General features: G+C 43.9%; 1 protein-coding gene across 1 annotated transcript in view; it reads left to right on the top strand.

The window, feature by feature from the left end:
* The window catches only part of PCSK2 (proprotein convertase subtilisin/kexin type 2), a 317851-nt gene that overhangs the window by 240365 nt on the left and 58795 nt on the right, over positions 1–18691 (top strand). The window contains exon 7 of the mRNA XM_006143648.3: positions 17694–17782. Coding sequence (XP_006143710.1) covers positions 17694–17782 — 89 coding nt within the window. The remainder of the gene's footprint in view (positions 1–17693; positions 17783–18691) is intronic.

The raw sequence follows: 18691 nt of genomic DNA, 5'->3' as shown, positions 1-18691 counted from the left end.
TTTTGAAAAGATTTTTTTTTTAAATTTGGAAGTGTGTTTGGAGCATGAGAGTACACACAAAGGTCAAATGACGAAATTTGGGCATGTGTGTATCTCATCCCCATGACTTACAACTCCAAATCCTAACATACCCTTAGCAAATAAACCATGTTTAGACCTAAGGATATAAAGTTACCAAATAATGTCACAAAGGCGAGGATGAGGTATAATTGGCAACCACAGTCTGGAACACAGGGCTGAGGGCTTCGGCATGATTGACTGTGAGTGTCCCAGGGCAGTAGCGCCCTGGGTGCAGTAGCATGCTGTCTCTCTGCAGCGGTAGGTGCTACATTCACCTTTGATGGACTGATCCAGACACAGAAATAGAACCCGCAAAGTGATTTTCCCGAAAGCACAATACCCCCCAGCCAAAGTGTGTATGACTACTCTATAAGAATGCTCAAGGGGCCAGGTGGTAACCCAGTAGTAACACAACTGGACCCACATGGGTTCAACTTCCAAGACCTCCCTGAGCGCACTGGGCATATGTGCGTCCATCGTCCAGGTTTGCTGAGACGGGTGGTGGGGAAGGGATTGTGTGTGAAGACCCTATTGGGAGTGCCTCTTTCTTTCTTTCTCTTACACTCTGTCTCATGGAAAAAATGAATAAAGTTAAAAAAAAAAAAAAAAGAATACTTCTTAAAAAAAAAAAAAAGCTAATGAAATGTCTTCTCTTTTAAATATTTATTTGCAAACTTGTTCCTGAAAGTATAATTTTCAGCTAGCTGAGGATCTCTAATTAGGACTAATTAGTGCTTAGTGTAATAAAATTCATCACTGTCAGCGGTAAGAATTCCCAAGTGTCCAATTACCCAACACACAGTCATGGTGACTCAGGCAAGCATGATCCCTGTGTCTGAGGGAGTCAATGACTCAAGACTCAATGTCCACTTTGACCGATAAGTGGGTTTCTTCCCAATTATCCAGTCATCTTCAAAGACCCTCATCTGCCATGGCTTGTTATTGCAAGATGGGATGATGCCACACCCAGATTAAGCTCTCAAAACCTAACTGCTGTTGGAAATGAGGTGGGAGGGTGGAGGTCAGAGTCCAAGCCTTCAGTCCTGTAGGAATCCTCGGTGTGAGAGATTGGCACCATCCTGGAGGTGATTCTTGCTCAGTTTAAGGAAAATTTGAATAAAGTGCCATGAAGGTAGAATATGTTTATTAATGCTTCTCTCTGGGGAGACCAGCAGATGGCATAATGGCATAATCCACTGGACTTCCACATAGTCAACTGCAGTTCAAGTCCCAGACCCAGTGGCTTAAAACTCATGCTTGGCGTGTGCGTGTGCATGCCCAAGATCCCAAGAGGAGAATGAAGGAGAATGGATTGCAGCATGGCCATCCCCCCAGGGTGTGATTTCTCACTCTCTATCTCTCTGTCTCTCTCTGTCTCTCCGGTGAACACACACCCTACAAAAAAGATCTACCTTTAAAAAAAAAAAAAGAAAAAACTTCTCTCTGGGATGAACTTACTTTATGCTTGGCATTTTTTTTTTCAATAGTATCTAGTTTGAAGCAGGAGGGAGTAGAATGGTTTGGTACAGTAAAGATCTACCTTAAAAAAAAAAAAAGAAAAAACTTTTCTCTGGGATGAAATTACTTTATGCTTGGCATTTTTTTTCAATAGTATCTAGTTTGAAGCAGGAGGGAGTAGAATGGTTTGGGATATGAAAGATATAAACATGGTTGTGAGTTAAGCCTTATTAAAGTAGATGATGGGATTTCACTCTATTTGTGAATATCAAGTTTCTTTCTTCCATAAGTGAGAGAGACAAGTAGAGGCAGAGAGAGAGAGAGAGAAAGCATACCTGACAGGTTCTTTTTTTTTAATTATTTTATTTAACATTATTGATTTTTTTTATTTATTTTAATTTGACCAGAGTGGGAAAGAGAGAGAGAAATCGAGAAAGTAAGAAAGCAAGCTGCCAGGTCCAGGACTCAAACTGCGGTCAGCCAAGTGGGAGTCCAGCACCCTTAACCAGCTTACCACTTCCCGGCCCCGACCTGACAGTTTCTTTATGCCACAATCTACCCTTAGCTTATCCAGCCCTAAATCCCAGGAGCATGCATGCCCAGCATGCTCAGGGACATCTGCAGACATGAAGTCAGAACCTCCCCATGGGAGTCAGGCTTGCAAAGTATCACATTTTACCACTGAGCTACTGTCTAGCCCCCATGATTACGTTTTATAATAAGAAGTAAAATTTAAAAGCATAGGATGTAAAAATAAATACATAAATAAGTCAATAAACAAAACTGGGGCTTTGGTTTGGTTTCATGAAACTATGAGTTTCAGCCTGGAACTTTCTGAGGAACTTGCAAGGCATGTAAGGAGGCAACAGGTGCCTGGTTACTGCAAGCCAAGAACAAAATGAACAAGGGAGGCCGATGCACATGGAGCCCTTACTGTATTCAAGGCACTATTTAAAGTGCTTTGCACTTATCCATTTCCCTCTAAAATAGGCATTATTACACATCGTTTTTTAAAACTGAGGCACAGAGAGGTTAAATAACTTGTGCAAGGTCACATAGCTCATATGTGATAGAAATAGGATATGATGCTCATGAGGGGATTTGAATGAAGGTAAGAGGTACCGTTGGGGTAGGCCGCAAATGTATTCTGGGCAAGGGGACAATTTAGGCAAAGACAGGAGAACATGAGCAGGAGATGGCCAGACAACTGGCCTGGGAGTTTGAGACCAGAGCAATGGGCAGAATTCTAAGGATTCCCGGAAGAGGTGGGCCATGAGAGGCTAGGACATGCTGCTGTGAAGAAGGAGTGATTTAGTGGTAGGGCTGGAAACCAGGTCTGGGTAAGGATTCTCCCATCGCAAGACATGTTGCCACCCAGAACCTCTAAGAGCCTTGAACCTGCACTGGCCTCTAGACAGCGGTGCAGTCACAGAGGCATGCCACTTCAGGTATTCTTTTCTAGACATGGACACCAAATTTGATGCCCCATCTCTGTTCACCAGACTTGGGGGTCTTGGGACATGCTCATTGTAGCACACACCAAAACTCCTGCAAATTGGCTGATGCTGGCCGGTGATGGGCTCGTTGCTGTTGCCTGTTTGGCCACACTAGACTAGTTAGAATGCAGCAACTCTCCAACACAAGGTTCTCGTTGCTGTGGAGAGTGGAAAATAAAATGCACTTACAACGGATGCTTTCAAGTAAGCAAAGAAATGGTTCCCCTCGGTTAGTAGGAAACAAGTTCAATAGCAACACAGCTCGCCTGAGTTTTCCTGACATTGTAAATCATGGTATCAGATCCTTTATACTTTCTTAGGAATTTATTTTCCTTCAAGTGTACCTTTCTTTAAGGACATAGATAAAACTCCAAGCCCAGAACTCTTTATGAAAACAAACTTCATGCATATGCAGAACCACTTTTAGGGAATATGCTTATTAGAATATCTTGCCCTCTGTTTGATTTGATTTTATAGAAGTGTTTCTTTTTAAGCAGAGCAAGTGTATTTATTCTACTGTGAACCATTTAATAATCATAGGCAGTATGTGAGCTCCAGGGATATATTTGAAACACAGTGGAGAAATTTGCAAAAGGGGTATAATTTTCTCCTAGCTTGCAACCAGAGAAATACATTTGGCCAAAGATAATAGCAGTAATAACAATCCAAATTACCAAAAAGTAGGAAATAATGCATATTTAATGAGCATCAATAATGTGCAAAACAAAAATCATTGATCTGCCATGAAGCATCGGGATCTAGCATGACATTCTTTTTCCTTGATGGCATTAAATAAATATTGATTGGCTGGTTGATGGATTGGGGGACGGGCATACCTTTCAGCCATGCCAGGCTGTTGAGTAGCCTTGACATCTGTCCATTTGAGAGCTGGTTGCTGCTCACAAGTTTTGCAGTTCACAGTTTGTCAATAATCTTGCAGCCTTGCTCGGTTTCAGGTCAACGTTTGCTGATGCATTGCAGATCTGTATTCCCTTACTGTGCTGTTGTCCATAAAAATCCCTCTTGCATAGCATTTCCTTGACAGGCATTCGCCACTGAAATGTCATCCCTGCCATCGGCAGTATTTATAGAGCATCAGAGGATGGAACACACTCTATCTATTAAGCCCTAAAGAGTAAGAGAGTCTGGATTTGATGTAATTCCAGGCCCCAAAAGTTTCCTATAAATCCAGGAAGGGAGAAGACATTTATTACTCAAGCAACCGAAATGGGGAAAGGAAGAGGGATAAATGGAGGCTGCAGGATATTTATCTCCATGTGAGCTAACTTGATTGATAGCCTTAGTTAAACTTTCAAATAAGAAAGATTTTCAGCGATTAACTTTTTTTTTTCTTATTAGTAGTCATATTTCATTTTGAAGAACCCTACGCAACAGGCCATGGAAGAACATGTGAGAAAAATAGCTGTGTTCTGGTGGCTGTTTTTGCACTGATGCAAACTGATACTTACATAATGGGCTAGAGATAGACGAACATTTTTCCCATCTGTCTTTATGGACTAATTCTGAAATCACCTTTTGGATAATAAAATGCAAACCGCTTTCAAAGACCTAATCTAACGTTTTTTCATGTGAGCTTCAAGATTACTTCATACCTTGATATTAACTCAAAGGTTGCTACTTGTAAACAAGCCTCCCCACATCCAAACAGAGCACAGCGAAATCCGATAGAGTTCAGTTTTGTTAGCTATTCCAAGCCATTGGAGAAATAGCACAGATTTTTTTGTTGTTGCTGTTGTTTATTCCTAGTTCCCTACTTCCAGTCAGTCTTTATTACTTAAGTTTTCCCTTTAGCTAAAAAAAAAAAAGATATCATACAGATTTAGGGGTTGTAGGGTTTTTTTTAGGGAAAAAATATAAAGATCGTAAAAGAAATACCTATATGTTGGTATAACTGTTTCTGCCTTGGAAAATAATATTGTACATGTCATGTGGGGGGGGGGGAATTACAGTCCTCAGATTCTTTTTTTAAGAGAGAAAAATAGGAGCTGGTGGGTAGAGTAGTGGTGAAGGTGCTGGACTCCCGCATGGCTGACTGCAGTTCAAGTCCCAGACCTGGCAGTTTGTTTTCTCACATTCCCTTTCTCTCTCTCTTTCTGTGTCTCTCTCTGACCAAATTAAAAAAACAATGATACATAAACAAATTATTCTTTTTAAAAGGAGAGAGAGAAAATTAGATTATAGTGGACAAACATAGTGTCTTGCTTACTCTGGGGTATAGAATAAGTGCTCCCTGAATCAGGTTCCCCATCTGTAAAGTGAGACTTCAATTCTGACCTTGAAGAGGTTAGAGACATATACACAGGATATTTGATATAGACCAGGACACACGATAGGCACTATCTAAACAGCAATAAAGGTAATTATGAAATTCAGCTAAGGGATCCAACATTTCTCCAACCAGATAGAAAAGTAGAACTTATCCCGAAGGAGTAAATGAATGATCCAGCCATTTATCCATCTTTCTCAGACATCCTTTCGCTCATGTGAGCTTTTGCCAGAAAGCAGATAACAATCAGCTCAGGGTTAAAGTTCTGGCAAAAGTCTAGTGCCTATGTTTCTGATTGCTGATTTAAAGAGTTGCCCTTGGTGGTTAAGGTGCTGGACTCCCACATGGCCGACTGCAGTGCAAGTCCCGTGACTTGAAAAATCACACCAGGTATGTGAGCATGCCCAAAATCTCAGGAGGAAAATGGAGGAGAAGGGATTATGGCATGGCCCTTGTCCCTGGGGGTCATTTCTCACTTTCCCTCTCACTGTGTCTTTCTGTCTCTCTCTAGTGAGTACACACACTCTGTGGCAAAAACCTTAAAAAGAAAAAGAGGAGTTATATCTACAGATTCTTTATACACATGAGATAAAGCTGATCTACCAGAAAAGCAGAAAAGCCTAGCATCTAGCCTCAGGAAGAGGGATCCTCCTTACTTCTCCAGAAGGCACAGGATGCTTGCCAGTAGATCCAGGGTTTTCTCCAGAAGCAGCTTTGTACATTCTCACCTATCCCCTATATCTTAGCTTATTCTAACTTACTCATTCTCAGCTCCTTCAAACCAGTGAGCTCGTGAAACCTCAGAGTCTTCCCCTATAGAGTTCTTCACATTTGCTAGCAAACACAGTTGACACCAAACTTGCTGGCAAATCTCTGCATTGCCACTCTAACATATCTAACACTGGAACTTCTTTCCCCGAAGTCATGGCTGAAATGACTAGAGCTGACTGCCATGGGACTTCAATTGTCTAAGAATCTATAGAGCCAGGCAGAGTGGAGGCAGGAGGACAAAGATAGCCTCATGACCTTGAATATGGCCAAGTTGCCCTTGGCTTGCTGAGTGAATGCGCATGATCTCCAGAATCTCTGTAAATCCAGAACCCTGAAATACCTTAGACAACCTGGCTACGTGATAGAGGACTAAGGAGGGAACTGAAGCAACCCTAGGACCAGTAGCTAGGAAAGAAACCTAAAGGAAGACAGAAATAAGCAGGGGGTGGGGGGTGGCTAGTGAAAGATCACCATCTCAAAATTACCCAGCAAACCAAAATTCTAAAATGGCTTAATGAAAGACACCCAACAAAATTAAAAGTCAGAACTTTAATATATACCAGATGAAATTAATTTGGTTGGACGGTCTTGAAAAAGACTTGAAAATAAATTATATTTAGTTTGCTCAGAGTGATAAATGCATGCATAACATTCATTTAAAAAGAAAAAACCTGAGGTGAGCAGGTGGCACTAAAGTCACGCAGACACATGTGCATGTGTGCCCAAAGTCCAAGGAAGAGAATGGAGAAGGGATTATGGTGTGGCCATCCCCCCTGGGGTGACTTCTCACTTTCCCACTCACTGTCTGTCTTTCTCTGGCAAGTGCACGTGCCCAAAGGCAAAAGTCCTTTAAAAAAAAAAAAAGAAAGAAAGGTGAAACACAGGAAAAATTAATTAATAAATAAATGTTAGGAAGAATCCATTGCAATTCAAAGGTATTGAGCCTGAGATAACGTAAGGAGGCTGCCCAACCTCTCTTCATTTTGACACTGTGCGCTATGGCACATTTCATAGCCAAGCAAATAAACCTAAGAAAAGATGTGAGTTTGTTAAGGAGAAAAGCAGAAAACTTATCAAAACACAAAAACAGTCCTGAGTTAATGCAGTGACATACTCAGTGCATGGAAAAGAAGATAGAACCATAAAATGTCAAGTTCACGTTCATTCAGTGCAATTTCAATTACAATCTCACAGTGTTTTTCAGTGGGACCACACCAAATGACATGGAAGCGCAAAGGGCCAAAGATTGAAGGAGAGACAAAGAGGGAAGACATGAAGAGGGATAAGAAAACGAAGGTGAAGGAAAAGAAGGAACCAGACAGTAGTGCAGCAATAACACAACACTGCAATGCTGGGCCCACGAGGGAAGGCCCTGGGTTTGCAAACCAGGTCCTCTGTGCACACACGAGGGGCCTATGCATGTAACTGTAATCTGGGCTGACTGGGCCTGGCAGTTCCTAGTGATGAGAGGAGCCTGTTGAGGATCTCTTTCTCTCAAAAAAAATAAGTAAACCTTTTTAAAAAGAAAGATAGAAAAAAAAAAGGAGTTTTGCCTACCAGATATAATACTGTAAAACATCATAAAACCATAATAATTATGACATTGTACGGTTGGTGTAATAAACAGAGAGAAATATCAGAGAAGTGATTGAAAACCCAGGAAACAGACTCAAAAAGCTTAATTCACGATCAAGATAGCAATAAAAACAATGAGGAACATGTGAACCGATGGTATCCAATGGAGCGAGCTATTCACATGGGGGGAAAACGGCATCCACCCACATTCTAAGCATAAATAGATCCAGGAGCATTAATGGCCTATAAGTGTATTTAAATCCTTAAGAACAAAAATATCTTTATGATCCTGGGGTTTTTTTTTTGCTGGGGTTTTTTTTTTTTTTTTTTTTTTTGGTTTTGTTTTTTTAAAGTTTTTGCCATAGGGTGACCGTGCTTAACAGAGAGAGAGACAAAGAGGGAAGAAAATGAGAAATCACACGCCCCCTCTGGGGAAGGTGGGGGAGGCTACATCTCAATGCTTTCTCTTCCATTCTCTCAGGATTTAGGACACACACACCCACACTCGGCATGATTTTCAAGCTGCCGGGTTCAGGGCTCAAGCCTGTGGTCAGCCACGTGGGAGTCCAGCACCTTAACCACCATGCCAAATGCTGGCCCTAGGAGAGACTTTTTTAAACAAGACACTACACCATAGGAAAGGGAAATCATAGGAAAGGGAAAAGATTGATAAACCTGACTATATTAAAATGAACGCTGTTGCTCAACAAAAGTCATCGCTTTTTAGGTGGAAGACCAGCCACAGGTCAGAAGATCTATGCAACGAATGTTATTTTTAAATGAATAGGTATCCAAAATTTATAAAGAACAGCTGCAAATTCATAATTTTTTTTAAAAGTTAAATTATATAGTAAGATTATGAACAGATTATTTACAGAAGAAAAACCTGAGGCAATTCATAGATGAAAAGATTACCTTGCTAATAATGAGGAAAATGCGAAATGAAACAATGAGATACATTTCACACCAATTAGACCCGGCAAACATGGTAAACTTGGATGACGCTAAATGGTGGCCAGGTGATTCAGCAAAAGAACCTCTCCCACCTTGGGTTGGCAGGTGGCGTGGTGGTTAAGGTCCTAGACTTCCACATGACCAACCACGGTCCAAGTTCTGGATCTGGTGGCTTTCTCTTTCTCTCTCTCTCTCTCTGGTCAGATTGAAAAATAACAATAACATGTAAAATTCAATAAATAAGTAATTCTGAAAAACTGAAAGAAAAAAAAGGAAATAAAAGGAAACTCTCCCACCTTGCAGGAATAATTCTGAAAAACTGAAAGAAAAAAAAAAAAGAAATAAAAGGAAACTCTCCCACCTTGCAGGAAGTATGCGACCTATGTTCACAGCTACCCAAATACCTCAGAGAAAGTTGCTGCAGACATGCACAAGGAAATAATATACAAGAACGTTCCTTTTCAAATTATTTGTAGAGGCAAGCAAATTTCAAGCAACCTAAATGCCTATTATTAGGGGTGTGGATGAATCAATTGCAGCATGGTTCTAAATGGACCACTACACAGCATGAAAAATGAATGAACCAGAATTCATGAATAAACTTTGGAATTCAAGAGAATAAAACAAGTTTTAGATAGAGCACGTACTATGAATTATTTATACAGAGTTTAAAAACAAGCAGATAGTAGTCTATGTGCTTATGCATATCTGGTCATATGGCGACCATGTGAAAATGTACACAAGCATTCTTTTCTTCTCCTCCATTCTCCTCTCGGGATCTTGGGCACGCACACACACACGCCTGCTATGAGTTAAAGCCACCGGGTCCGGGACTCAAGCCAAGGTTGACTACATGGGAGCTCAGTGATGCAGCCATTACACCAACTGCTGGTCCCACACGAGCATTCTAAACATCAGACTTAGAACTGTGACCGCCTCTGTGGCAGCAAAGAACAAAATGCTTCAGAGAAGGCTTGTCATATCTATAAAAATTCATTTCATTTTTTTTTTTTTTTGGAGAGATTTTTCACTGTAGGGCACGTGCGCTCGCCAGACAGACAGAGAGAGAGACATAGAGACAGAAAGCGAGAAATCACCCCCCGGGGGGCTGGTCACGCCGCAATCCCTTCTCCTCCATTCTCCTCTCGGGATCTTGGGCACGCACGCACACGCGCCCGGCGTGAGTTTTAAGCCACCAGGTCCAGGACACGAACCGCGGTTGACTATGTGGGAATCCAGCGACATAGCCATTACGCTAACTGCTGGTTCCCAAAATGCATTTCATTTTTTAAAATTCCATTGTACATAAAATATTTGGGTTTGATAAACTTAGATGACAAGGATCACAAGAGAGCAGTGGTATTCACTGGTATTCACTGAAATTGTATTTTTCAAATATTTTGTAATTAGTAGAGTTACTAAAGTTGGGAATAATTCAATATGTAATATACTTAGAAATAGCTAGAAGAGGGACCAGCAGTTAGCATAATAAAGGAGAAGGGATTGTGGCGTGGCCATCCCTCCTGGGCAGTGATTTCTCACTTTCTGTCTCTCTGTCTCTCTCTGTCTTTCTGGAGAGCGCACGTGCCCTATGGCAAAACCTCTCCAAAAAAAAAAAAATTAAATGCATTAGCTTGGGTTATTCTAGCAGTTGTAATAAGTAAACACTAAAATCTTAATGGCTTAATGAGCTTATTTATCACTCACCTGCCAGTCCACTCATGGGCTGTTGGAAGAACAGTCTCCTCCAAGCAAGTGAGGGATGTACATTCCTTGCATCTTTGACATAGGTTTCCAGTGTTGCTTTGCTCATTTGCATCAGAGCACCTGAGGAGATGGGACCAGCAGATAGACTATTAGTTACATGGGTGGACTCCCATGCAGTCAACCGCAGTTTTAGTCCCAGACCCAGTGGCTTAAAACTCATGTCAGGCACGTGTGCACATGTGCCCAAGATCCCAAGAGGAGAATGGAAGAGAAGGGATTGTGGCCTGGCCATCCCTCAAGGGGGTGATTTCTCACTTTCCATCTCTCTGTCAATCTCTGTCTCTCCAGTGAGCGGTCCATACCTTAATGTAAAATCTCTCACAAAAAAAAAAAAAATAGAGCACCTGAGGGGCATGAGCATGGACAGTTACTAGTGTGGTCTTTATAGGCCAGTCCTAGAAACAACATATAGCCCATCTGCTCACATACCATTAGCCTTAACTCACACAGCCAAGTATTATACAAGGGAAGCGAGGCATAACTAGAAGCCAAGAAGAGAAAATTAGCGTGGTGATCTGTCAGCATTTTCTGCAACCAAGACAAACCATGTGGCAGTGAGACGATATTGTACCAGAAGACCTAGCCCATGGTACTGTCAACAAATGGGAGTGCGTCGAGCTGCGTTGTGAAGTCCTTGGTTCTTTGGGTCCAGATCACTAAAATTAGGTGCAAAATGAACCCGCAACCATGAATGAAGTAGGTAGAAAAGATTTAATAGGAAGAAAAGAAGTACACGTACACCCTAAAGACTCTTGGGCGGGCAGATTGCCAGATGGCAACTGCCGTTTGGTACTGGTTAATCGTTATTGTTATTACTAGAGGTGATCATGAATATTTACTGGTGGGAGGTCTGTCATACTACCTATGTCCTTCATTTGAATTCGAATCCCTACGTTTTCTCCTGCACTTGCGCACTTTTCTCACAAATAAAGAATGAGGAATTTGGGACCAGCAGTTAGCGTAATGGCTATGTCGCTGGACTTCCATGTAGTCGACTGCTTAAAACTCACGCCAGGCGCGTGTGCATGCGTGCCCAGGATCCCGAGAGGAGAATGGAGGAGAAGGGATTGCGGCGTGGCCATCCCTCCTTGGGGGTGATTTCTCGCTTTCTGTCTCTCTGTCTCTCTCTGTCTGCCTGGCGAGCACACGTGCCCTATAGCAAAAACCTCTCCAAGAAAAAAAAAAGAATGAGGAATTTGATTACCTAACTGTGCATGCCCAGTGTGAGCCAGGTTGTTTAATTAGACTGCCTAATTAATTTATCGCCCTAGTGGGCATTAGGGCATTGACCTAGTGGGAATTAGGGCATTGATCAAAATGCTTACTTGGGGATTAGGGTGTTGACCAAAATACTTGCTTGGGTCTTTCTGAATTCATGAGGGATGATAACAGAACATTTACAAGTCAGCCCTGTGTGCTTCCCTCAGGCACCAAGGAAGGAAGATGGCAAATTACCTCACCCTCCTTGGGGGACTGGGGGGCTAGGTGAGAAGAAGGTACCTCATGAAGGGTCTGGTTGTAATTCCTGATAAACCAGATTGATGTGGCATGTGTCCTTTCGCTTTTCTCTTAGGGCTGCCCGCTCATAACTAACTGCCTACCACGGTGCTAGCAAATGATTGAGCTAAAGAACCAATGAAACTGGTTTAAATTACATGGTTACAGTTTGTATTAGCCAGGGTTCTCCAGAAAATAAATAAATAAATAAATAAAATAAAACAGAAGAAGTAAGATGTACAGAAGACATATAGAAAAAGATTTAGAATAAAAAACTAGTGCAATTATAAAGACCAGCAAGTTCAAAATTTGCACACTGAGGCAACAGTCTAGAGGCCGATCCAAGAAAACCAATGTTCCAGTTCAAGTCTGAAAACAGTGTACTATAGAACCAGGAAGAGCCAGGGTCACAGATACAGTCCAAAGGAGCCTGCTGGAGAATTCTCTCCGCTCAGGGGATGCCAGCCCTTTTGTCTGTTCAGGCCTTCACCTGATTGGATGAGGCCCACCACATTATGGAGAGCAATTTGCTTTACTCAATGTTCGTTTTATACAAAACAGTCTCACCAAAACACTCCAGCAAAAAATCCACATACCCTGCGGGCCAGCCAAGCTGACATATAAAATGAACCATCACACTTTTTAAATGTTTGCCATCGGGCATAGGTGCCCGCCTGAGAAAGAGATAGAGAAAGAGGGAAAGTAAGAAATCACCCCACAAGGGGGATGGCTACACTTCCATGTTTCTTCCCATTCTCATCTCGGGACGTTGGGTACATAAGCACACACGCCTATGATGCTTTTCCAAGCCACCAGGCCTGGGACTTGAACCATGCAACTGACCATGTGAGATCCCACTGCCTTAAGCAACATGCCATCAGCTGGCCCAACCATCACACTTTTTATCTGCACAGTTTTGGTAGAAATAAGTCATAGCTAAGAGTCAAGGTTAAGAGCAGGGATTTAGAGGCAGCGAACCTGCATTTTAATTTTAATTCTGCCTCCTAATCGAGAAGTGACGAAATATCTCTATGCCTCATGGTGAAGACTAAATAAGATAGTACATGTAGCAATCTCAGAAGAGTGCCTCGTTTACAGAGGGTATCGATAAATGGGAGTTGTAGTATTCATATTGCTTGATATATAATTTTACTATGCCTTGAATATAATATATAAAGCAATGCATAGTTTGGCTGGAAAGGGCAAGAATGACTAAATCACCCTGGTGCAAAAGCCAGCAGAGTGAAGGAAAGGAGGTCCCTGTGCTGTCTCTGGAAAGGGTTGGTGGCAGGGCCTCAGGTGTTCACTTGGACATGCCAGTAGCCACTGCAGATTGTTCAAGAAAGCCCCAATACAGTTGCCATGACATTCCAGGTTTGAGCCCCAGACCTGTACACATGAACCCGGCCTGGGCTGTCCCTCTAGCCCTGCTTAATCCTTGTATCAGTTATCTGTTGCTGTGATAATGTCACGTAACAAATTATCCCAGAATTTGGGAGCTTGCAACAGTAAGTGTTGGTTATTGATCAGAAGTCTACAGGTCAGCTGGACAGTCCTGTTGATCTGCACCTGGCTCAGTTTGTCATACTTCCATGGTCATCTGGAAGGTTACTGGGGGCTCTCTGGTTTAGGAGGGCCTCATGTGTGGAGGATAGATAGCTGCTGGTGGGGACCACAGGCATGACAGGTTACATGTTTTCCATCACCCAAGATGCTAGCCCAGGCTCCTTTGCAGAGAGCCTAGGTCAGATTCCAGGAGAAAGAGACAAAGCCACAACCTCTATAGGCCTAGACCCCTTGGTTCTGCCACATTCATTTGGCCAAAGCAAATCATCGTACCTATTTAGATTCAAGGGTGAAGGAACTACGCCTCTTGCCAGGAGGAGCAAGAAAATCACAGAGCCAAGGGGGGCAAAGACCCATGAGTGGTGAGCTGTGACCACTTTGGCAACACATCACACCCATGACCTCTGTCACTTGCCTCCCATTTACCTCCAGGCTGATCAAGCAGCACGTATTTTCCTCACCTCCTGCAGCTATTTTCCCTTCTCCCAGGCTTGTTTATTCTAGAAGCAAGAGGGAGCTATTGAAAGTCCTCAAGAAAGTAAAGTGGCCACAGACCAGCAGATGGCGTAATGGTTATGTCACTGGACTCCTACGTAGTTGGCCACAGTTCAAGTCCTGGACCTGGCGGCTTAAAATTCACACCGGCACGTGTACATGCATGCCCAAAACCCATAGAGTAGAATAGAAGAGAAGGGATAGTAGGATGGCCATCCACCTTGTAGGGGTGATTTCTCACTTTCAGTCTCTCTGTTTCTCTCTGTCTCTCCAGTGAGCACAAGTACCCGATAGCTAAAAAATAAATAAAATAAAACCTCTCTAACAAAGAATAAGAAAAAAAAAAAAAAAGGAAAGTAGCCAAACAAAAATGGATTTGGAAGATTTTTCTGACATTCAGGGGACCAAGCACCTTTGCCTGAGACATTCAGGAAAATGGGGGGAAAAGAGAAGATATTCAAGGCAGTAGGAACGGAACATACAAAGATCCCAGGTTATAGAGAGACGTCATGGACAATTACAGGGAGTTTCCACTCATCACTTACAGCTAATTAGTGTCGTCTAATTTAGCAACGACATGTACCTCCCTTATGCTCTTCTGGAAAGCCCACAGCATTCATCTCCCCACCTAAAGGCCACAATTAAGGATGTAGAAGCATAATTAAATGTATTTCATTTGCTCAGACAATGCATATGTGTGTGTCCGTCTGCCCTCAGAGAGCTGTTCTACGGGGATGTCTTGTTGCCTTCTGGGAGGGCAGAGGGGTGGTCCAAGTGATCCACTGTTGTCTCAGACCTGATCCGGCCCCTTTCTCAGTGAGCACTGTGGGCAAGCACCCCTCTGAGACCATGCTGACCTTTGTGAAAGAGGGCAGGACCTACTCCCAGCCCTCCTGTGAGGATGACGGGGTGAGGCACACCAAGCCCTGAGCACAGCACCTGGTACCAAGTGTCCAGTAAGTGGGCTCTGCTTCCTCCTCCTTCCTCAGTCAGCGCACACCCCACGGGGCTCCACGTGATAGGACCTCCATTAAGTAGCTCTGTTCTTCACAGCTGGCAGTGACCGTGTTATTCCAGGTGAGGCCTCAGTGCGTATTCCAGGTCTCAAAAGGGAGATCTCGCCCTTGCCGGGTCCTGAGCAGGCCATGTGCACTGCCCAGCAGGCGGGTGGTGTGGCCCCTGCAACCCATTACCTGTGCCACAGGCCATTCGGGCTTTGCAGGGTCGAGGCTGGAAGTCTCTGATGACTTGGAGCATTGGAATTTTATACCTTGGATTGTGTTCGGGACTTAAAAAGCAGCATTCTTTGTTTCTAAGGGTATTTATTTATTTTATGAGTAAGAGAGAGAGAGAAAACAAGCACCAGCAAGGGATTCTTAGTGACTGGATCCGACCCCAGCCTCAGCCAGGCCTGGATCATGGGCGCACGTGAGCCTTATACTCAAGAAAGTCTCCAGACGTGACAGTGAACCCTTGCTCGTGGGATTACCTCCCAGAATATTGCGTTTCACCACCGGACCACCATCTGGCCCCTCAAAACTCAGCATTCTGATTGACTCATTGTCTACACTTCCATTCTCTAATGCCTCTTAACAAACCACTCCAAGACGTAGCAGCTTAACACAGAACAAACACGTATTTGCTGACCATCTGGGAACCTGGGAGGGCTTGGCAGAGACAGCCATCTCTTAGGCTGCTGGTTTGGGTCTGGGGCATGAGGGTGACTTTCCTGTCATCATAGGTACCTCACCAGAGTTGGGTAGAACTAGAGGTTTGGGGGCCTCTTCCTTTCCACACGGCCTCAAAATTCACAAGCTAGGCCACATTCCTCCACCCAGCACCGGGCACCAGATGATGGAAGTGGAAACACAGCCAGCCTCTTAAGAAGGGACTTCTGCATCCTCTGGATCAAAATTAACCACCAGCACTGCCCAGTTCAAAGACAGACAGACAGAGAAGACTGCTTCGAACCCTTTGGTATAAGGGGAAGAGAAAGTGAAAGTGAAAGGAGGAAAGTTAATTACAGAGTTACAGTTTTTGTTGCAGAGACCATTCTAGAACATGAGCCCTAAGAAGGTCTTGCTCAGAACTGTAGGTCTTGGAAAGTTGATCTCATGCCTGGATTTCTAAATTGGACCAGCTGCAGAGGTTCTGTGAACCCCTCCTATGCAAATTATAAGTGTTTGCTTTTATTCCCCTCCCCACCCCCATTTGCCAGAGGGCATGTGTGCCTGCTGGAGAGAGAGAGGAGAAAGTATCCCCATAGAACATGGTCACACCACAATCCCTTCTCCCTCCCTTCAAAATTTTGGGCACACACACACATGTGCCTGGCGTGTTTCTCAAGCTGCCCAGCCTAGGACCTGAACTGCTCAGTTGGCCCTGGGGGAGCCAGCTGCCCCGACCCCCACACCCCTAGTCCCATGTTTACTTTTTGTATTCCTGGATGAAGGTGGGATCTAAAGCACTCAACCACCCCCAAGGAGGCGGAGGCTCAACGCAGGTACATAACCGTAGTAGCACCTGCTCTCCTGTCCACTAACCCAGCCTTCCGCAGAAGCGCCACCCAGCAGTCCCAGGGCTTCAAAAAAAAAAACGAGAACTGTTCCAACAAGCACAAACCTGTCTTGATTTGTGTTTACTTGCACAGGACACCTGTGTTTTCCACAGGAAGATACTTCCCATTTTATTTTATTTTTAGAGGTTTTCGCTATAGGGTGCGTACGCTCGCCAGAAAGACAGAGAGAGACAAAGAGACAGAAAGCAAGAAATCACTCCCAGGGGGGATGGCCACGCCGCAATCCCTTCTCCTCCATTCTCCTCTCGGGATCTTGGGCACGCACGCACATGCACCTGGAGTGAGTTTAAGCCACCGGGTCCAGGACTTGAGCAGCAGTCGACTACGTGGGAGTCCAGCAACACAGCCATTACACTAACTGCTGGTCCCAATATTTCCCATTTTAAAGGAAAGATCAAATTGTTAGGTTGGAAGTGTTCTGAGAATCCTCTCTCTGATTAAAAAAAAAAAATCCAAGGTCAAGAAAGCAGCTGGAGGAGAACCAGCAGTTAGCGTAATGGCTATGTCGCTGAACTCCCACGTAGTCGACCGCGGTTCGCGTCCCGGATCTGGTGGCTTAAAACTCACGCCGGGCGCGTGTGCGTGTGTGCCCAAGATCCCGAGAGGCGAAGGAGAAGGGATTGTGGCATAACCATCCCCCCGGGGGGTGATTTCTCACTTTCTGACTCTAAGTCTCTGTCTGGCAAGCGCACGCACCCTATAGTGAAAACCTCTCAAAAAATAAAAATAAAAAAGGGAAGCAGCTGGGGCAGGGTAGGTCGTGGCGCCGCAGGAACGCAATGGAGCCACACAGGCAGGGTCCTGGGTTTGTGTCCTGGGACTCCTTGAGCACACCAGGCACCCAGGCTGGCAGAGGTAGGGGAGTGGATCATGGCAAAGAAGACCCTGTTTCTTTCTTTCTGTAGTGAAAGAAACAAACTGTTAGGTTGACAGGAAAGTCATGATACATTTTTGCATAGAAAAATACGTCATGACTTTCCCGACAACCTAATGTTTTAACCGGCACCTGGAGAGCATGAGAGGGAGAAAGCGATGGCGGGGACAGAGAGACCAGCCTCGGGGAGCTGTGACTGCCCAGCACTAGCTCCCCTGTCCTGCAAAGAGCCCAGTGTTTTTCAACTGATCAAATATAAGAAACTGCCCAGTTCTTTTGCCACCGCATCTAACTCGTCTTTATTTTTCCCTGCAGCCATGGGACCCGGTGTGCCGGAGAAGTTTCTGCTGCAGCCAACAACAACATCTGCGGGGTGGGAGTAGCGTACAACTCCAAGGTCGCAGGTGAGCCTGGCCTGCCCACAGCAGGCCCCATGCCGGGCAGCCAGCCCCAGCCTGGCCAACACCCAGCATAAGATCCCACTGTAGGACAGAAGAGTAAAGAAAAACATTGTTTCTGTTTTAATCTGCATGGTCAAGGGATCCATTTTAAATTTTTTAATTTGAGTATGATATTGATACAGAAAAGTGCACGGACATAAGCACACATCTCCTGGACTTCACGAACTGGCCACCCCCAGAGAGCCATCAAAAACCTACCAGCAGGCCAGCAGGTGGTGTAGTGGTTAAGGCACTGAACTCCCACATGGTCAACCACAGTTCAAGTCCCAGGCCTGGTGGTGGCTCGCTCTCTCTCTCTCTCTCTCTCTTTCTCTCTCTCCTCTCTCTCTCTTTCTCTCTCTCTCTCTGTCTCTGTCTCTCTTGGATGACTGCATATGTCTTGTAGAAATTTAAAAATAATCATAATAATGAGAAATAAAATAAATAATTCTTTAAAAGAAAAAATCTACCAGCACCCAAAAGCCCTCCTCTTGTCCCTTCCCAGTTACCACCCATACTCCCAAGCATAGCTACAATCTTGTGTTCTAACAGCAAAAATTGATTCTTTCTAGCTCTTCGAACTTCACAGAAATGGAACTGTACAGTGACTATTCATTTGTGTCAATGTCAGTAACATTTTGAGACTCGGATACAGGTGATAGATTATAAGGAGGATGTACACAATCTTTATAAATATACAGCCCTTCGAAATGCTGTGCACAATCCCCTTTCATCTTCAAGGAGATATAGTCTCACTAGAACCTATTTACTAAATTGTGCTGGTTAGGATATTTACCAATTTCCTCCTCGTGCAGGCTTTAGAAATGAGAGTAGCAAGTCACTGGAAATTTAGAAACCAACAATCACATCCCC

The sequence above is a fragment of the Tupaia chinensis genome, unplaced genomic scaffold, assembly GCF_000334495.1.
Source record: "Tupaia chinensis unplaced genomic scaffold, TupChi_1.0 Scaffold000101_1, whole genome shotgun sequence".
Taxonomy (NCBI): Eukaryota; Metazoa; Chordata; class Mammalia; order Scandentia; family Tupaiidae; genus Tupaia; species Tupaia belangeri.
This window is presented reverse-complemented; position numbering and strand designations above follow the sequence as displayed.